The 22,200-nt window shown below is 39.2% G+C and overlaps 1 protein-coding gene across 1 annotated transcript in view; it reads right to left on the bottom strand.

The window, feature by feature from the left end:
- The window catches only part of LRRC63 (leucine rich repeat containing 63), a 39,196-nt gene extending 33,933 nt beyond the window's left edge, over positions 1 to 5,263 (bottom strand). The window contains exon 1 of the mRNA XM_057707205.1: positions 5,179 to 5,263. Coding sequence (XP_057563188.1) covers positions 5,179 to 5,263 — 85 coding nt within the window. The remainder of the gene's footprint in view (positions 1 to 5,178) is intronic.
- Positions 5,264 to 22,200: the final 16,937 nt, after the last annotated feature.

The following is a 22,200-nucleotide window of genomic DNA, read 5'->3' as shown; positions in this document are numbered from 1 at the left end:
TTAATGTCTTAACATTCCTAGCTTTTCTTTATCCATTCACCCTGTCTCACCTTCTAAAACTATTTCTGTATACACTTATTCAGTTATCAGGACTTTTGCTTAGCTTACTGGGATAAAGTTTGCATGAACAACTGGAGAATTGAAAAGACTAAATTGTATTAGATTTAGGAAGAGTAGGGAGCTACTCCTGGAAGAACAGGATGGATGGAGAAGAGTAGGACATAAAGGGAGATTTTTGAGCAGTTGCCACTAAAAACTCTGGCAATATGGGAAGGTAAAAATGACTCAGTGAAGTTTGGCTGTTTATCATGAATCATTATCTCATCCTCATTTGAAACTTCTTTGAGCAAAGATTTACATTTCTTTTCAAAGCCAGATGTTAGACCAAGATGTCTTTTGAACGTGATAACATTCTGATACTGGCTACAAGGTACCACAAGTTCATTCAGGTTACAACTGGAAATATTCTTTTCTCTCTTAGGGCCAGAAAACACACTGTGCCTGCATTCTTAGGGACTCACTACATCAAATTATGGTTTCTCTTTCTTATGTGACAGAATGTTAAATGACATTTTCATCTATTGTCTCAGTTGAGTACAATAAATGATGAGGACCTCAACATTCTAATGAGGCAGTAATAGGTTCATTAAGGCAAGATTTGCAAAGACATGGTCCAAACAAGTCCAACTCTCACCTGTTGTGTATATATGAGAGATGGCTAGAGGTTGATCTGCATTTGCAGAGAGGATTTCTTCTGAATAGAGCTACTACAGTGCTATGGGTTGCCCTGATCGTCCCCTCCTCGTGGTGGGTGGAGGAGAAGGATTTACCCCCACCGCAAACCAAGTTAGAGGGTCTCAGAGAACCATTTATAGAGAACAGGCGTGTATGCCTCAAAGAGAAAATAACATCTCACCGCTCCCACCGTGATTCCCCCAACCCCCGTATACCTACAGAGTAACACAAACAGTGCTGTGTCGCAACTGGAGTAAGGCAAGAGAATCCTTGAATCTACTTGACTTCTACCTCCTGACATTTCAGAGGGGTCCAGAGACTGATGACTGATTCTCACCTTCACTCTTAACTCCTTAACTCTTCCCCACCCCTCGTCCCACCTATGAAGATACCAGAAGCTATGAGTTGGGGAAGAGAACTAAAAGAATACGGTAGAAGAACTTATCCCACCCCTGTCTCCCTTGGCTTGTCTAAAAATTAGCAGACCTAGTCTGAGCTGGGAGAAAGGGCAAGGTTTAACTGCATGCTAGATGAAAGTATTGATTTAGATTGGACTTGTTTAATATCTAAAAATGAGACAAGGCTCATTTTTAGATATTAAAAGTGACTAGAAAAGCCTTGGGAGAGAGATGTGTGCAGTGTGAGTTTAAAGGGCAGTAGGAAACGGATGTTTGCTTCCTACTTATATGGAATTAATCAAAGCAAGCTCATTCCATGAGATGGTTACACCACTGTCTTCAACTTTACTTTCTCTCTCTCCCATGTTAAAACAAAACATGATAATATGAGCAAAATCTAGGTGATGCTGGGTGTGGCAAAGACTTTTTTTTTCTTAATTCTTTTAATTGGAGTAAAGTTGATTTACAATATTGTGTTAGTTTCTGCTGTACAGCAAAGTGAGTCAATTATACATACACATATATCCAGTCTTTTTTTCAGATGCTTTCCCCATATATGCCATTACAGAGTATTGAATAGAGTTCCCTGTGCTATTCAGAATGACTTCCTAGATATGACACCAAAACAACAATCTATGAAAAAAAAATGGTTAAGTTGGACTTCATTAAAATTAAAAACTTCTACTCTGTGAAAGACATTGTTAAAAGAATAAAAAGACAAGTCACGTAGTGGGAGAAAATATTTCCAAAACACATATCTGATAAAGATCTCGCATCCAAAATAAAGAGCTCTTAAACTCACCAATAAGAAAATAAGCCAATGAATATAGCTACTCCAGCTTTCTTTTGATTAGTGTTAGTATAATGTATCTTTTTCTATCCCTTTACATTTAACCTGTGTTCTTATATTTAAAGGAAGTTTCTTGCAGACAATATGTAGTTAGCTCTTGTCTTTTACCTACTCTGACAGTTTCTATCATTTAATTGGTACACTTAGACCATTCACATTTTAATGAATTATTGACATTGTTGGCTTAACATCTGCCACATTTGTAAAGTTTCCTATTCATTGCAGTTGTTCTACTTCTTCGTCTTTTTAAAAATCTTCCATTCTTCTTCTGTCTTTTCTGGTTTTAGTTGAGAATTTTATGAGTCAGTTTCTCTCCTTCAGTTTCATTCCTCTGTTAGCATATCAGTTATACTTATAAAAATTTAAGTGGTTGCCCTAGAGTTTGCAACGTACAGTTACAAGGAATCTAAGTCAACTTTCAATAAAAACTACACCGCCTAATGGGTATGGCGAGTGTCTTTGAACTGAGTAGTCCCAGTTTTTCCCTCCATTCCTTATAACACTGCTGTCATTTGTTCTATTTATCTCTGTGCTATAATCACCCAATACATCGTTGCTCTTCTTGCTTAGAACAAACAGTTACCTATTAGATCAAGTGAGATCACTTATCATTCTCTGACACTCTTCTTTTTTTAGGTAGACCTGAGTTTCTTTTGTTGATCACACAGTGTGGAATACCTTCTCTCACTAACCAATTTAAATCATTTTCCTTTTCCAAAGTCTACCTTAAACCTTAAACAATCCATCTTTCTTGACTAACACAACCCACACTTACTGTTCTCGTTAATTAATTCAACAGACATTTAATACCTCCCATGTGCTAGCTGTACACATAGTGCTGAGGGTACAATCACATAGCACAAAACCTTACTGCCATCAAAGATCTCACGATGTAAATATAGAAGCGAGGCGGGTAAACAGTTATGCTCGAGAGTAAGAGCTCAGTAAGGGAGGAGATAGGAGATACTCTGGGACCATAAAGGAAAGCAGTCAGACTGGGTGCAGAGGGAAGAGATGCTTAGGGAAATCTGCCCAATGAAGATGATATCTGTCTTCTCAATTTAGACTTCCCTATTTTTTGATACATTTCCGCATGATTTCTTTTCTTTTTCTTCTAGTATATTAAAATTCTGCTTTTCCAATAGACTCCTCTGCCATCAAAAACTACGTGGGTCTCCTCTATAATTAAACATATTTCATTTCACTTTTACTAATTCCTCAAGTCTTAGTTCACAGCCCGTTCCTGCTCCAGGGTTTCTCACATTTATGAATTACTGCTGTCTGCACCATTAATTGGATGTAAATTCTGTGCTGCTTTGTGTTGTTCTTTAAGGTTCTTATTGTATGTGTATCTCATCTTTAGAGTTTAACTAAAGGTCTTGAAAGGTCCTGAAAGGCAGGGACCAGATCAATCGTGTCATTCATTCCCTACAGCATTTAGCGTTGTATGCAAATTGTAGGTATTTATTTCAGGATTTTATTTCAGTGTTTGAATATTTATTTTTATAAATTGTACTTCCGTCATTTTAAGTATTTATTCATTCATTCAACAAGTATTTTGAACATCTACTATATGCAAAGCACTCTGCCAAGAACCTTGGAGACAGGAGATTACTAATAGTTAAGGTCATTGAATCTCCAAGTTGCCAAAAGCAGGAGAGCCCCCCACAAAAAAGCCCAAAATGGCAATAGTGAGAAACTCTGTACTAGAGGATAAACTTCAACCAAAAGATGAATGGAAAAACTACAACCAAAGAACTGGTAGTGAGCAGTATATATAACTGTGGATATTATTTAATTACAGAACAGATTGTAAATGCAGAAATGTAGAACATTATAGAAATGTAGAAATGACAATGTAGAAATGATATAACAAAAATTGGTAGGGAAAGTGGGAGAGGAAATTGGATGTAACATAGATGTGTTGATTCACACATCTGTAATAGCCGTGGATCGAAAGGTAATGATTTAGCATTGTTATAGACTAGGCATATTTTAACAGAATAAATGTTGACAGTAAAAATTAATATAATCAACTAAAATCAGGTAGTAGAGGCAATTGAAAAGGAGAAAGAAGAGGAAATATGCTAATTTTATCATTGCTTATAAGGAGTCAATAAATACCATATACAGAAACAGAGGATTAAGGGTATTATATAAAGTTATAATCATAAAAGTGGCTCATCTTTACTTCGTAGTACTCATCGCAGGGTAATTTTACATTTAGTTGTATGATTATTGGATCCCACCAGAGCATAACTAATAAAGAGTATTGTCAGTGTCGGTTTTGCTCACTATTATATCCCTAGTTCTTGCACTGTACTTATCGATACAGTCAGTTCTCATGATTCATGGCAGTTCTGTTCTATAGTCTCAGTGAGCACTGAGTTATCCAACACTGAACCATTACTTCTTGGGGAATTACAGGGTTATTTTGCAAGCCTCTGGTCTCAACATCATTAGCAACCAATCAATACCTAACCTTGTTTTATATGTGTTTCTATTTAAAGACACTTTAATATAGATTGTTCTTCATTAACATTGAACTCTTAGCCAACAGCACCGTAACTCAGGCCTGAAGGAAGCTTATCTAAGGCGTATGTTTTCTCCATAAGGAACATCACAGCCTTCTTGTACGAAGGGGCTATTTTAGACAGTTAAATCACCAACAAAAAGTACAGAATTTGGAAAATTTGGCACTAATTAGACTAGGAAAAGGGCAGTTATTTATAATATGAGAACTAAAACAAGAAGGCAAAGCCATATCCTTCTTTGACCTTAGCTGGGAACTTGTGTGTTTTCATTGCCCTGCACGTATCCGAGAATTGCCATATATACCCCTCTTCTGCACACAGTTTCACTGTTATAAAAGGAGTGAGAAAGAGCTCTATATACTGCTCTGAAGTGTTCTTCATGATATCTTTTAGAGCTAAAAAGACAAAATATTGTACAGTAATGCTGATTTGGGGGTTACAGATAGATTCTAGCAGTTAGGTAAATTCACTCCTACAGAATCCACAAATAATGAGGATCAACTGTACTTGTAGAAATGAATTGGATGTTACCATCTTACAGCAAACATTTGTAAGTGGCTGGTTATTAGTGAGTGTCTAACTATTGTGATTCTGAGCTGTGCAGGTGGAGAAACTTCTATGAAAAATAAAGTTAGTAAACTTATCTGAGTAATGCACATACCTGCACGGGCTTTCTTCTGACATAAAGACAGCTTAGGGAGATTTGGAGGTAAAGGTCTTCGGAGAAGTTGTGGGTGGTTTTGCATTTTAATAATAAGCACTGTTTTTCACAGCTACTGATTGAGAATTGAAAAGTTTTTGAATATGTTTGAATTGTTGCTGAAGAATAATTCATTCGAACCCAGGTTACATCCTAGTGGAAACTGTTCTGCACTAATACTATACTGGGTCCAACCAGAATTCCTATAAAAGAAAAAGAGGGTAAGAAAATAATTTCTTAAAACTTCTAGAGAGAATCTAGATAAAATTTAGGTTTATAATTAATACAAAAATTTAAAATACAAGTACTATTACCAATCAAGATCATTCTAAAATTTCACATGTTAGCAAAAAGTCCAATCTGTCAGTGTTATTTTAGCTAGTAAATACTGATTTTCCAGAACAGTAGAAATGACACTCATTCTTTTTTCTACCTCCAAAATATCAATTTATAAATTTGGAAAGAGTTTCTGGTCAAAAAGGTGAGAAAGTCCCTCCATGGCCTCTAAAGATCCACAATACCTTACTCTTCACAAATACGTTTTCTTTATGTAATAATGACTTATTTTAAATTTCAGCCACTACAGTTGGGCCGTAACTGTTTAACCCAAAAATAAAATGGTCTTCAATATAATGAGATTTTCCAGGATCGCAGTCCGAAGTAGTATTGTTTAGAAATGATGTCAGAAGATAGAACCAAATATGTGCGCTTAGTCAGGACAGTATCAAAGTGCCTAGCACATCACTTTTCCGTTGACAGTCTAGACGGGTATGCTCTGGGGCTGCACAAATGGGCTGCTTTATCCCCCCAAGATGACTCTGCACACAAGCACTCAAGGTATGCTTCTGGTAGTACGTCCCACTTGAGGTCGGTAATTTTCCTTTCTTATTACTGGGAGAGATGCTTGGAAACGCTGGACTCCAGTGGTATCCTTTAGGGCCACCAGCTGCTTCTCAAAACAATCGGCTTTTCCTTTTTTTTTTTTTTTTAATCTCCTCTTCCTGGGAATGTAGGCAGATTAAGGTCAAGTGAGGTCGCAGGTCTTCCGGTGGGATGCTGTCCGGAAAGAAAACACTCAGGCCACCGTCACCCACCCCTCCAGGTGTGACCGGAGGCCAAGCCGGCAGGCCCTGGCAACCAGAAGCCGATAAAGCCGTCCCGGCCGCCGGACGCGCAGGCGCAAGGGGCCAGGGCGGGGCCGGGAGGGGCGCGCGCCCGCCCGCAGAGCCCGGCGCAGCTGGTCCCGCACCACCGGGAGGCGCGCGCGGAGCCCGGTCGCCGTGCTCAGCCGCTGTGCGGGGCTGCAGGAGAAGCCCGCTCCACGTGCACCTGCTGTACGGAACCCCGTGGTGACAATCGTTATTACTGTTTTTATTCTTGATGACAATGACCACTATTATGTATACTTTTCTGGCTTGCAAGATGCTTAATTCGGGTATCTAGGGTCCGGGCTGACGCTCTTTCATGCTGCACCTCGGCGCAGCGGGTCTGGTGGCTGATTTTGCAGGGCCCGCGAATAGGGAACATTCTTTTTCTCTTCCTTTAACGCAACCTGTTTTGTGGTTTCTGATCCTTTAAAGTTCCTGGATGAAGAGAAAATGTGTAGAAATAGGGGCATTAAGGATCCAAGCGGGCTTTAAAAGAAACCCGTTTCTCACCGTCCTAGTTATTTGTTCTGAGTATCGTATTGTGACTTGTGTCCTTGTCATAGTGTTGATGAACCTGTACGTACAGTGATCGGTACATCGTGTGTGGTTTGCATGTATGTGCATATGTTTCCCTGGAGATTTGAGGGAGAAAATATGAGAGAGAAAACTCACTAGGTAAGTGTGTAACTCCCAACTCAGAAAGTGAAGTAGATGGAGGTACCTTCCAGTCTCTCGTTTTGCTTTATTTTGTAAGTACAAGTGTAGAAACTGTAGTCACAGATGTTGGAAGATGAGATTTGTGTGTAAATCTTTGTAGCTCTGGGGATCTTTCAAGATTTACTCCCTAACCAAGTCTTCCTTTTTCTCCTTAGGAACAAGCATATGTTTTTAAACAGTCAATGAAAACAGTAGAAAAGTAAAAACAGTATTTCATCAAACTCTGGGAAACATTCTGCACCTTGTTTCCCTCTGCGTGTGGTTTCTTTTCCTTGTAAGATAACGATGTCCTAATTAAGCTGCTGCCCCAGACCATGAATTTATTCCACTTCTGTCTGTGTCCACTGCACAGGTTGATTAGCTTCTCAGAAAGATAAGACAGTTGACAGTAGGCAGATCTGATCGCTAGGTTTTGTCTCAAGTAATATCTGCTGTGCATATTTTGTAAGTGTGAGAAATGTTTATATTTTTAACCATAAAAAATGTTTATGTTCCAGTAGGTAAATTGAGTCGGGTTGCTATCCTCTTAAAAGTTGTTTAAGCCATGAGAACCACTGGGATTCAGTTTTACTGACCGATGACCTTTAAAATTTATGCTTAGTATTGCCTAGTCAAAATCAAAGCAATGTGCTTATCAATGGTTTTTTTAAAATGCTTTGTCATACATGAAATCAGGCAGCAGGCTTCTTTCCCTGCGGATTTCTTCTAGCGAAACCAGGCAGAAACTAGGGCTGTTTAATATGTAACCTCCTTAGGCATGAATATTTTGTCTTCTACTGCTTACTACTTCTGTTACTTAGCACCAAACATTTAGGTAAATGATATCGTGATTATGAAAATTAAATTCATGGCTTGGTATGTTTTATATGTATATATCAGTTTTTCTCACACGAATTACATTTTTCATCTATGGAAATGTTGTACAAGTACAGGCTGAATTTAGAAAGTACACATCACATTCAATTTGGATTCTTTTATTATTTTTATGTAATTTATTTATTTTTAAATCTTTTTGGAAAATATTGGCACCTCAATCTGCTTTTCTCCTTTTTTAAAAAAATCATCTCTTTAAATAATTCAACTCCCTCTTTGATTTTAAGAGTTTCCTTTACCTGATGTGCAGAAGAGTCAGCCTTTTTGTTTGTCCCATTAGCTGTGCAGTTTGGCAGAACTGTGGGATAAAAGTTGTCAAACTGAACCGCAAGAGTTTTAGCAGATTGTATTAAGGCGACCACAGTAACGGTGAATGCTATGGTTGTATACATTCTGCATTTTGGGTTTTTGTTTTTTTTTTAATGTTGCTAAAATGAGATAAAAGCCTTATGCATAAGCAACCCTATGCACCCTACAGGTAATGCTATTAATTTTCCTAATGAGTGAGGAATACTTGGGGAATCTCAGATTTGCTGTTCGTGAAAGGGCACAGCTCTGTTGGAATGGTGCAGAAACAGTTGCTAGAATTCTTCACTATTTTCTATATACTGCTCTGTCTGTTTTCCTTTTAAAGAGGATAGAGATTTACAAAATAGTTTGGTCAGTGTAGATTTTAGCATTTTACTTTATGGAAATAACTGCAGGGATCTGTACTTTTGTGCTTGTATTAGTTTTCGGAAGTTCTTTTAAAAATTTTTTTTATCTTTGAGAGCACATTGGATAAACTGTTGAGTCCCCAAGGTGAACCAAGGCACGAAACTGCTTTTGAGAAAGCTATTTTCTTGATCTGAGTTTACCTGTTTTCTTCTATGTCTACTGAGAGATGTCTTTTCTCTTTATCAGTCACAGTGGCTTAAATGTATACTTTTATTTCATGTGTTTTCATGCTGCTGCTTAGAGAACAGTTTCATATTTTCTTAAATGTAAATAAAGATATTTTGAAGAAGCTGCTTTCCTTTTTACCTCTCCTGTCTCATTGCAAAGGCAAAAACTTCATTTCTGTTCTTCATTAGCTTTTGGCCAGTTATTTAGTTTTTTCTTTTAGTCTTTCAGGATGATAATCCTGGGATTTTTTGTTCAAAAAAAATCATTATTAATAAGGAAAGGTGCAACCTGCATCGTAGAATTAAAAAAAATTCCCAAACACAGTGAAAGAACAATGTCTATCTGTTTTAAAAGCACATTCACGAATTCGGCCATCTATTCCAGAATGATTTATTGGAACCTACGCGTAAGGTTCTTTGCTAAGTGCTAAACTTTAAACTTTATTAAAACCACATGTAATGATTCATTTGAGGCTTTATAATTTTAGACATTAAAATGAAGTTTTAAACCTTTTCAAAGGCTCCATCTGTAATTATGACTGCTTGAGGTTTTTAAATTTTTAAACCTTTTTAAATTGTTGCTTGGGTAGAATAGTGTTATTTATTCACACTACCGTGAATACTCAGGAACAGTTCTAGATTTCCTTAGTTTCAGTGATTGTTTTGGACTGTCTGTGCCCTGCTGATGTTAGATACCTGTGTATATTGTGTGATTGTGTCCTTCACCAAAAAAAGGTAAATAGCATTTGTTTCCTTAATGTCAGGTTGACTAAGCAACATTGCCTTTCATGCTGTGAGTGATGAAATGTCAATGGTGATTACTTACCATGTGGAAGGCACTGGTCTAAGTGTTGATTTTATATTATCTTACTCCATAGTTCTCATGTTAATTGAAAGTTCTATTATCTGCATCATATGTCAATCAAAGGCAGCATAGCTCAGCTTGGCTTCACATCCCTGGCCACCACTTGATAGCTCCGTGCCTTGGACCAGCTACTCAATCTATCTAAGCCTCTGTGATTTCTTCACCTGTAAAATTGGGGTGGAATGGTACCTGACCCAGCATGTTGTAAAGACTTAAAGAGAGAATCTAGGTCAAGGACTTAGGTGCATGCTGGGTACAAATGAGTCCTTGTTAGATGATAGTTGTTAAAAACAAATAGCTCAGATTTCCTATCTGCATTGTCCCTGCTTTATGTGATTATAGGTGATGTTAACCAAAGTACACGGAGGGTTAAAAGGTGAATCCTGGGCATTTATCCATTAAATATTACACTTCGTTTGCGAATGTCTCTGGTATGTTGGTAAAAGGGGTCTGCAGCTCTCAGGTTGTGAACAAACGCTGTGCATGCTTCAGGCTGGTCCCTACATTCTGTCATTGGCCCTTGTACCCCTCTGGGCCTCAGAGGAACCGTGGGACAGCTTGTGCCTGAAAACGTCCAGGTACAGTGATGTGAGTAAGGAGGCCTTGACCCGTGTAATTCTCACGAGTTGAGTCTGCGAGCTGCCGTCAGCAGTGACTGAGCTGGACCGAATCCATGATGAATGTCAACCTGTGACCCAAGGATGAAAGCTGCCTTGTTCTTGGCATCCTCCAGGCCAGCTGGTGAGCCAAACAAAAGTGGAAAAGGCCAAAGGGCTGCAGTGTGCCCCTCCTCGGAATTGCTAGAGGGAAAGATGTTCTGAAAGCATATAATTTTTCTCAGGTTTTTTTCCTACTGGGTACACCGGAATTTGGGAGAATAATCTAGAGTCCTTGGGACCAGCTAGGATTTCGTCCTAAACTTACAAGGCACGTATGCCGTATCTGTGAGGTGTGGGAGCTGCATGCCCTCTGTTCAGTCCGCAAAAAAGCATTTAGAACTACAGGTGAGCAGATGCTTTGTGATGACTTACTCTTCATTCTAAGGCAGATAGCAGTTGATGATCTTAAACAGTAAATATGGTCGATATGCTTTTCAGACCTCTCACTCTGCTCTGTGATCCCAATTGTAAGTGTACTGAGGCCGCAGTTGTGCCTGGGGACGGCAGGTGGGGAGGAGCACGAGTCGCCTGGACGTGTCATGGTGCTTTATATTCTCCGTGTTGGTGAAGAACTCGTATTTCTTACACCACAACTGGACTAACAGAACCATCACTTTTGTTTCAGTGAGTTTAGTATGCTTTCGACACTTCTTCAAGATTTACAGCAATCTCAATCCCCTATATTTATGTTTTGATGTCGGAGATTGTATCAGGATTAAAATTAAGAAGTCCCGGGACATTGCTTCTTTCCTCACCCTGTTCCTTCCTTTCCTCTGCCAGTTATTCCAGGTGAAGTAACACCCTCCAGTGGAATAGATATGGGGTCCAGCTCTGTGCATGAGCCATGGGGAAGACAGATTATGGGGCTTTGCTCTTCCCTCCACTGCAGTTCCAAGCAGAGCACCTACCCTTCTGTCTGTTTGACATATTAATATGGCTGTGTTTAAGACTTGCTTTAAAGAAGAGGTTCAGTAACTACAAGAGATTTGCATGCAGACCACCAAATGGCATGAGAGTAAGTCTGTGGTCCTGCTTCTCATTAGATGTTACCTTGTCCTGAGTCAGGGAGATCTTGCATGCCATTGCTGGTGGAGTACCTTGCTTGCACCCAGGAACCCTGCACACCCCATGACTCCCCAACCCACCCGAATCAGACCCCTAAGGGGATACCTCTAGTCATCCCTTCTTTCAGCAGGAGCTAAGGAAACCAGACCATCCTCTTCTTCCCCAGCCCCCACTTCCCAAACCCAGACTCCCAGCGTTGAAAAGGATTGCTTCCAGAGGATTTGTAGCTTCTCGTATCACTTTGCCCAGGGGATCCCTTTTGGGAGGAGAAAAAGCGTCTTATCTCACACTCACTCTCTGCTTCTTCTCAGTACATAGGTGTGAGGCACGTGATGTCCCTCGTGAAGGGAAAAGGGACTGTTGGGGTCAGTGAGGAGCTAAACTGATAGACCACAGTGATTGAAAGTGGAACCACAAGAATAACAAACCCAGCTTGCCACCATTTGCTTAGCAGGAATTATTTAGTTAGGAACGAGAAGAGCCGGTTTTGCTAATCTTGTACTGTGAGCCGTAAGAGGAGCCTTAATGAATTAGAGCAGCAGTGATTTTTAGACCTATGCCTAAGGATGAGACTTGGTCCAGAGTGTTTTTAATACCTGTATTTCGCTTATTTATTGAATATTATTTTCAAGGGGGAAAAGTCATTTTCAAAGAGAAGTGTTTTCTGTAAGATGTGGAAGTATCAGAGTGTCGAATGCTTCAAGGACTTCCTGAAGTACTGGAGGTGTGGATATTAAGAGTGAAACATTTTTCCGTATGAGTTATCGACCTGTTCTGGCTGGAAGATAAAGGAACCACTGAGGGGAAGGGCTTTGGTTGAAACGAAAGTAAGGACTCTGTCTCCTGCTTGACCTCTAGACCTCCCCCTGGTGACCTCTGCCCTTTAGAAACATCTGCACAAAGATGGACAGGCACCTTTCTTCCAGGTACCTCATAGTACCTCTCTGATGGGATGTGGGTGAAGCACAGGAAGTTGGAGGTCACACAGCCCTAATCAGAGATAAGATCAAGAACCTGGCTCCTGAAACAGTAAAGTGCCCTTTATGGTGGTTTTATACCTTGTTTTTTAAACAATGGGTGTGTTTGTGGAAAGTGTGATCACTGAAATTTAAATAAGAAGTATCTTTACTGAGTCACTCCAGGAGAGCTCCATCCTGAGTCTCCAGAGGAGGAGCCACAAGAACTGTTGGGGTGGTTGTCATCTGTGTTATCAATCTAGAAAGTTTCCAAAACTGAACTGGGACTCAGGGGACTATTAGAGCCTCAGATGGCCTTCTTCTGTGAACCTGTTTCCTCACCTTTAAGCCTCTTCCCATGTTCATGCTCTGAGGTTCTATTACTAATTTACATTCATGAACTGTTATCGATCAGTTAGCCATAGGTGTAGCTAAATAATTATTGAATATGTTGATATTTTCCACATACACCAATCTTGTCTATAAATCTATTTGATTTTCAAGTATTAGACTTGGTAATTTTATTTGCTGTTGAATAATATCTGTTAAGCTTTGGTGGATGGAAGCACTTGAACTTGGTATTTCTGTGATTTAATGAACAAAAGTGTATGTCTGCTTTATGGATTTTGAATAGCTGCTCCTCCAACTTTCATATTTTTGAGTGTTTTAATTAAAAAGTGATTAATGCTTGTTGGGAAAAAAATAATACAGAAGTGTAGGAAGTAAATGTCTGTTCTAGCTTCTCCTCAATCCTAAATGTTTGGTGTGTAACATTCCAGTTTTTATATATATGTATGTTTATAATTATACATAAGACATATGACATATATGTAATTTTTATGTAAAGAGATTACATTATCTATAGTAGTTGGTAACTTCATTTTTTTCACCTGACACTTTATCTTAGACATCTTATGGAATAGTATAGACCTACCTTATTCTTTCCAATCCCAGGCTTTGATTTTGCAGGCTCAGAATCTGGCTTTTTCAATCTGTCCAGATATTGTTGAAAAATACTAACCTGGGGGTCATGAAATTAGTATATGTTTATTGCAGGAAAATCAATTATACAGATAAAAAAAAAGAGAAGGAAAATTTCCTATAATCATTTCAAATAGAGATAACTATTGTTAACATTTTGCTATAATGTATATAATTATAAGTATTCTATATACATACATTTACATATACACATATATATTTTAATTTTAAAATATTCTGTTCCACTGCTATTTTATAACCTAACTGTTCTCTCAAAAACGTGAGAATTCTTTCCATGTGGCCATGAGCATTTTCAAGCTTTTTGATAAAGTATTCCCTATTTGTTGTCTAGAAATCCTGATTTAAGCACCCACCAGCTGTGTGTAAGAGTGTTTATTTCTCTTCATTCTAACTGATCCTGGGAATTAATAGGTGGGAAATAACATCTTATTTTAATTAGCATTTGATTATTAATGAGCTTAAACATCTTTTCTGTTTATTACTGAATGTTTCCTATTATAAATTACTTATTCTAGTCTCCTGCCTATTTTTACATTTTCGTATTTATTGTTCCCCCTGGTGATTTTGAAGGGATTTTTGTATAGTATGGATACGTAATGTAATTTTTGTATAGTATGGATACGTAATGTACCCAGTTTGTCTATCTCAGCTACTTAAGATGAGACATGAAGTGGTTACAAGTTTGGGCCCTAAAGCCAAACAAGCGTTGTTTGAGTACTGTCTCCACCATTTACTAGTTGTATGACTTTAGTCAAGTTTCTCAATCCTCTAACTGTTAATGTCCACATCAGTAAAATTTGGACAGTAAGTAATGGTGCCTACCCTATGTAGAATTTTTGTGACCATTAAATGACAGTATTCTCAAAGTGCTTTAACACAGTGCCTGGAGTATTGGAAATGCTCAGTAAATGTCAACTATCACTTTTCCCAATGATAATTCCAGAATCTAATAGTATAAAGGAAAGGCCATACTTATGACCATTATTATTGTAATTACACATAACAGTGACTTTCTTTGTTGCTAAATTATGCTAACATGGAACGTGTGCCCTTCCCCCAAATTATATACACACACACACAGACACATATATATTCATAAAGTTATTTTATACTTGAGCATGTGTAGTTTGTTCACTTGATTAGAAATCAGTGCTAGGATTTTCAGTCTATGTGGCTACTAGTGCTGATGCGGACAGCCTTCTACCCACGCGAAATACATAAGAATGCAAGACAAAATATGTAGCTGAAATGAACAGAAAGGAAGATTTTGGGTGTTGGTACAAAAAAAAGTTTAATGGCAGTGAAATAAGGTCAAGGTGAAGCCATGGTGCTCCATAGAAGTATCTGACGTGGACATGGGCTTTTAGGGGCCGGGCAACTGGGATTGTACCATTGACACAGGAATGAGAGATGAGCTCTGTAGTCTGCAGTGTGCAGAGAACTGAATCAAAACACCCTGCATAAAGCTGAGAGTCTAAAAACTGAGGCCCATCCTCTGGAACTAGAAAATCTATACCTTAGCCAGTGAAGTGTCAAGAAAGTTGACCGTAAGGCTGGGCAAGAAATATATGAATATTGGACAAAGTAGGCTCTCATGGACTCATGTTTTGAGGATGCAAGGAAATGATTCATCAAGATAATATGCCAACATGAGACTATCTGCACCTAACAACATAACTTCTAAATACATGAAACAAAAATTGACAATATTACAAGGAGATGTTATTATAAATTCACTTCCAAAATGGGGATTTTTAAAAACACATCTCTCAGTAACTGAGACCGAACAAACAAAAGATTACTAAGGATATAGAAGATTTGAATAACCCAGTTGATAAGTTTGATCTGATAGACATATATAGATAACTGTATCCAATAACCAGAGAACACAGTTACAGTATACATATATTGGAAATATTGACCAAGATTGATGCCTACTTGGCCATAAAGAAAATCTCAACAAATTCTAAAAGAATATTTTGCAAGTGTCTTAGTCTGTTCTGGTTGCTGTAACAAAAATACCATAGACTGGGTGCCTAATAAATATTTATTTCTCACAGTTCTGGAAGATGGGAAGTCTAAGTTCAAAGCACCAGCAGATTTGATGTCTGGGGAGGCCTTTTTCCTGTTCCATAGATGGCTGTCTTCTTGCTGTGTCCTTACATGATGGAAGGGGCAAGGGAGCTCTCTGTGGTCCATTTTGTAAGGGCACTAATCCCATTCATGAGAGCTCTACCCAAAGGCCTCACCTCCAAATACCATCATGTTGGAGATTAGGTTTTAACATATAAGTTTTAAAGAGACACAGTCAGTCTATGTCAGAAGGTATCCTAGTTTGACTAGAGAGAAGTTGAGTAGGTAAGGCTGCAAATGAAAGCCTGAGAGAGACTTAGTCAGGATTTCGACAGGCAGTGGAGAGCTGCTGAAAGATTTGGAGCTGGGAATCCATGGGATCTGCATTAAGAGATGCATCTGGAATTGAGGCCAACTTCCTCCCTTCATTTTCAAGGGCTAATGAAAAAGAACCAGCTCCAAGTAAATCATGAATTCATGCAAAGTGAAAGCCAAATGATGTCACTGAAGGCTGCAGTAGCTCAAAGAAAGTGAGGTGGGACAACTGAGCCAAACGCAGTAGACAACATGGGTGGTGAACACAGAAGGACCCACACCACGGTAAATCAGTGCCATGTTCACGAAGCGATTTAATTCCAGAAAATCACTGCTACCTCATTAAAATAACTTAATTTGGTTTTGTTGTTATTGTTGTTTTAAATTTAACCTGATTTGGGGTTCATACTTAGGATCTAATGGCGTTAGCATTTTATTCCAAGGTTAATGTTTGCTCATGTAATAGAAATGAAGACCACTCTGGAAGTTTGGGATAATTTTTCCATATAAGTATTCATGTTAGAGAAATTCTGGTCTTGTTGATACCCCTCATTTTACAGTTATGTAAAACGAAGCACAGAATGGTGACTACTAATAGTAACTATAATAAAATTTATTAAATATGACTTACTTTTGGTTCATATGCTGTATATGTTGGTCATTTCGCTAAGTGCTCTCCATGCATCTCTTCCTGTACACCTGGTGAGTATGCTAGGCTGTGAGTGCTGTTTACTCTTCCTATTGTGATGAAGAAACAGGCTTAGAGGGACTAAGAAGCTTGTCCAAAGGCCCGAAGACAATAAACTTAGGAAACAAGTTAGGAGCCCAAGCCTTTGTAACTCCAGCGCATGTGCTCTTAATCACCTTGCTGTACCAGCTTCATCTGGCCACACAAGTTGAAACTCAGCCAAATTTAGATCTACGATCTCTTGACATGTGGTCTGGTATATTTTCCGCCTCACCCCAGGCCTCCATTTCTTCGAGAGTATATAGGCGAAGCCACAGAGTAGTTCAAGATCCTATTGCAAGAAAAATGTTTAATTAGGCATATCTAAATTTAGAATATTTAATCATATTTTGAATTTCATTTGGGAAAATCTTATTAGACTTTTCATGGAGCCCTTGGAATGTTTTAATTAGGTATTTGACACAGCTTTTATTTTCTCTGTCACTTGTAGCACAAACCAAGAATTCAGGTTTTAGACCAGATGTTGGTCTAATAAGTATTATTGGATGGATGAATGAAAATCTAGAACCTCTTATCTACTTATGAACAGGTTGGATTTCAGAAGGCTATTTTCAAGTACGCGTGTAGAAAAGTTTATAATGAGAGTGGTGAATTTAAGAGGTATTTCTGGTAAAGATGGGTAATAAGTCATCCAGTCCTGGAAAACTTTAACATCAGGTCTGTTTATCTCTTTTGATAGTCAATCTATCAAACATTGTTTTCTCTAAATGATTGTCTTGCTCTCCATTGAAAATCTATTGAGGCAGTTAACCCTTCTCTTTGATGGTATCTGCAACTGTTTTAGGTTATACCTTGTTAAGGTCCTCACTTGGTAAACCACAATATTAAATGAACCCTCTACCTACTCAGTACCTGCACCAGCGGAGATAAATAGGGTGGGAGAGAAACCATACAGAATGCTTGTATTTTAAAATCTGTGCTCACCTAAGTATTAATTACAAAGGAAATAGTACCTTTACAGTGGAGGACCCTGGCAGACATCATGTGCCCCCTGACATGATGCACTAAAAAGGACACACCGCTTTTGTGGTATCCTTGCCCAAAATATGTACCTGATTTAAACTGTGAGGAAACAGACAAGCCCCAACTGAGGGACATTCCATGACTAGCCTTTTCAGAGGTGTCAAGGTGATGAAAGACAGACTGAGGAACTGTCCAATGTTACAGGAGACTAAGAAGAAAACACCATTAAATAGAATATGGGATCATGGATTGGATCCTAATCCAGAAAAAGAACATTCATAGGACAGTTTTGCTAAATTTGAAAATGGTCTGTAGTTTAGTGAAGCGTGGTGGATCAGTGATAACTTTCTGATAGGGACAGCTGTGCTGTGATTATAGACGATATTAACATTTGGGGAAGTTGGGTGAAGTGTATATGGGAATTCTTTAAACTATTTTTGCGTCTTTTTTGTAATTCTGAAATGATTTAAAAATGAAAAGTTAAGAAATTAAAAGAAAAATATTTTTAAAATGTTATCACTAGGCTTAGATATTGCTCAGCTGTCATACCTTCTCCCCCTAAAGCATTCACTCTTGCAAACTCCTCAACAGCTATTTCACACACTCTCCTTTCTCTACAACCCTTCCATAGCTCCGTCCCCCAAATCTTTCACTGTGAACGTAGAGGAAATCAGAAGAATGTCCACAGCCCCACCTCCCAGTACCTGTGACCATTTACTTAGCTCTCTTGCCTGTCTTTGTGGATGAGCTGTCCCTGCTCCTAGCCAAGGCTGAGCCCTCCTCTACCTGTTCACTAGAGCTCATCTTCTCTTATCTGTTCGAGAAAATTGCTCCAGCTAATCCTCCCACCGTCTCTTGCATTATTTTTATCTTTCTCTCTGCTGGGTAATTCCTGGAATCATAAAAACATACTGTTATTTCTCCTGTCTTAAAAAAAAAAAGCCTCTTGAGCCCACTTCCCCCTTGAACAAGCTTCCGCAAAATTTCTCTTCTTCCCTTTACAACAAATATTTTGAAATTTCTTCTCTCCCATTCTTTTGGGGAAGCTCTCCAATGGGACCTTTTCCCCACTCCTCCACCAAACTGCTCTTATATGATTACTAACGGCCTCCATGCTTCTGTATCCAGTGGTCAGTAGTTGTCCATCCTTATATGACCACCAGTGGCTTTTCAGAGGTTGAGCCTTCTCCCCAACTTGACATCTATCTTCCCTAGGCCTCCAAGTCATCACAATCACCTGATTTATCTCCTACCTCTCTGAGAGTTCCTTCGTAATATGGTTTGCTGGTCCCTCTTCATTTACCTACCCTTTTATGTTGGAGTGCTCCAAAGCTCAGAGCTTGGTCCATTTCTCTCCTTTATCTATATTCACCCTCTAGGTGATCTCCTCCAATCTCACAGCTTTAAATACCAAATATATGCTGATGACTTCAAATTTAAACCTACAGTGTGGACCTCCAAATGCTGTATCCAGCTGCCTACTCAGCATCTCCCAGTTGCGTCCCCAGTAGGCTTAATGGGTCTAAAACTGAACTCTTGCTGTTCTCCACCCCCAGGCCTGCTCTTCATCTAGTCTTCTCCACATTAGTTATTGCCAGCCCCGTCCTTCCAATAGCTCAGGCCAAAAGCCTTGGAGTTATCCTTGACCCTTTGTTTTCTCGTATGCCATGAAGAATATCAGTAAATCCTTCCAGTGCTACTGTCAAAATACACACAGAATCTGATGCCTTCTTGCTGTCTCTGCTGCCAAGACCTTAGGCCAAGCCAAATCTCTCACCTGGATTATTGCATCAGCCTCCCAACAGGTCTCACTGCCCCTGGCTTTGCTCTCTTTTGAGTCAATCGTGACAGCAGTCAGAGGATCCTTTGAAAACATATGTCAAATCCTATAACTCCTTTGACTAGATCACCTTCCCTACAACGACTTCCTATACACTGGTGGTAAAAGCCAACCCTCTGTGTGATCAGGCCTCTCTGACCTCATCTGCTACTGCTCTGCCCCTAGTTCTTGGCTTCATCTTGTTGCTCTTGAAAGTGACACGTGCACCTTTCCCCCGGGATCTTTACACTCGTTCCTTCTGCCTGGAATTTCCTTACCCCAGGTATCTCAAGGCTTGCGCCACTTCCACTCCCGCACTGTCAGCCCTCACCTACCTCCTGTGTCTATACATATGTTGCTTTCTCAGTGAGGCCTGGTCTCCTTATTTAGAATCTCAAATCCATTTCACCCTTCTCCCTGCAAAAGGATGCACACATACTACACAAAAAACAAACCTCTGTTGCCTTTCCCTGATTTAACCCCCCCCCCAAGACTTATCAGTATCTAATATAGAATATACTTATTTATCTTGTATATTTTCTGTCTCTCTTAACTGGGATGTCAACTGCCAAAGGTCAGGAACTTTTGCCTGATTCATGCACTATTGTATCTCCAGTGCCTCTGGTGGTACCTGGCATATAGTAAGTGCTCAGTAAATATTCGTTGAATGGATGGATGGATGCGTGAATCTGTACTGTAACCTCAACACAAGCTTTCGTGAAACAGGCTTTGAACCAATGGACTTATCCATGCCTTGCAACAACTTTCAGCAGTAATTTGCCATGGTATGTTATTATTCACATTCTTAGCCCTCTTCCTCTAAATCAACATTAGACATCCAACATTTATGACACCAAAGATTTTCCCCTACTTTCTTGAAGATGATGATAATATGATTACATAGGTCAAGTCTCTTTCAACATTTTGTATGATTTGTTATCAATCTTTCAGTATCATTTTTACTGTCAAATCTTCATCTGCTGTGCACAGCAATGGTCATTATTTTCTCATCATTCTTAAGTTTTAAAGTTTTCTCTTTCTTCACTTCAGTTATAACTGCATGCCTCTTCCTTTATGTTATTTCAACATTCTTAACTCTTTTGCACGGATTGCATGTGCTAGAGTTAATCATGTTTGTAAACCTGTGATGAGTTCCATGTTTCTGGGCAGATACAGCAAACTTGTCATAGACCAGAGATTGTAAATCAGTGACCTCTGGAAAAGTCAGTTACAGATTAACCAATATGACATTTAATTTTTTTAATTCATTGCCAAATATTTTTAAAAAGTAAGATGATTTCACAAAAAAATCCAGATTTTTGGTTTTTCTGGAACAGTTAAATTTGCATTCCTTCTTCTTCTACCTTTAGACAAGACATACATTTTCCAGTGTGTGTCAGTCCCTGCCACTCACACTTGGCCCATTTAGCTCAGTTTAGTCACCTGCCTGGTCCCTGTTGGTATTTGAGATGGATTCAAACCGTAGGGAGGGAAATGGCTTAGAGATTAAAACAACCACGTGTGCTCACTGATGCCACCTACTAGAGTAGGCAGAGTTGGTACACTTACTCTGAAGCTTTGCTTCCTCTCTCTGAACACTTGCAAAATGAAAATTTATAAACTCAGTAGCTCCAGTGAATCTACCACTGGAAATAGTTTTGGAAAAGTTCATTCATTCTGGTGCCTGTTTTCTTCATTCTTAATTTTAAAATACATTTATTTTTTTGTTGACCTTTCATTTACCCTTCATTTCTTTTGGTTTACTTGGGAAGGAGCAATGAGATGAGAAAGGAGATGAGGTGACAACGGATTCTTCTCCCTCCCATGTTCTCATTCCTCTGACTGGAGTCGTAAAGGACAGGGAGGCCTCTGTAAGGCCCAAAGCCTCACTGTGTTAGCAACTGACAGCCCTCTGGTGTGGTAACGGGAACCACACAACTACTCAGTGTACAATGTGTAACCACTGGGGAATACTGTTTGCCACGTTTTCTGGCTACTCTGTAATTCATCTAAAAGAAGACTTCCACTTGCTGATTAACAAGCACTCAGCCTTCATCTATAAGAAGTACGTGGCCAAGGATGATGGGAAATGTCACCGAGGTTCAATCCTGATTGCTTTGGATTGGAAGCAGAGAGGCAGGATACGAGTTGTTGTGGACTAGACTATGAACTCTGCAAGAACAGAGAGTGTGTCTGTCTTGTCCATCACTGTCCTCTCCGTGTCTGGCTGAGCACCTTGCAGAAAGTAGGATGAAGTGAGAAAAATAGTAGGTGGATTAGGATATTGGGATCAGGGCAGGCAGAAGCTAGTTTTCAGACTTGCTGGGCACTTTCAGGGTCTCCCTGATGGAAACAGATCTTACACTTCGGGGTAAATGGAAGTGGATTCTTGATATTCCTGTTTGGTTGAAGGGACTTCATTTTCAGCCATGATTTCATTTCCCTGAATATGATTTGTCTCAAAATGGACAGAATTGAAAGTGCACATGCCTTCTCTTTTGTTGATACTTAACCTATACTGGGCACAGGAAAACAAGAATAAAATATAGTCCTTTATTGTCTCATCTAATCTAAAATAATATGAACTCTAAAATAATGTTATCTAAATATATTCTAGTACATGTCAAAAAATTGATTGAATTGGCTTTTCTTTCTCCCTCTCTTAATGTTAGATGTCAGTCCTTGAACTTCTGCTCACGTGCTTCTAAGTGCTTCCTCCTTCTAGGGAGCTGACGCCATCTTGTGGTTTTAGTTATCTCTATGGTGATGAGGCTCAAATCTGCATCTTCTGCCTTGACCTAGCCTCACACGCCAGTTACATAGCCTGCATTTTCCACAGGCAAGCTCCCCCGAGCCTTTTCAGTGTGGCCCTAATCTCATCGTGGTCAAATGGAGT

Source organism: Hippopotamus amphibius, chromosome 14, assembly GCF_030028045.1.
Source record: "Hippopotamus amphibius kiboko isolate mHipAmp2 chromosome 14, mHipAmp2.hap2, whole genome shotgun sequence".
Lineage (NCBI taxonomy): Eukaryota > Metazoa > Chordata > Mammalia > Artiodactyla > Hippopotamidae > Hippopotamus > Hippopotamus amphibius.
This window is presented reverse-complemented; position numbering and strand designations above follow the sequence as displayed.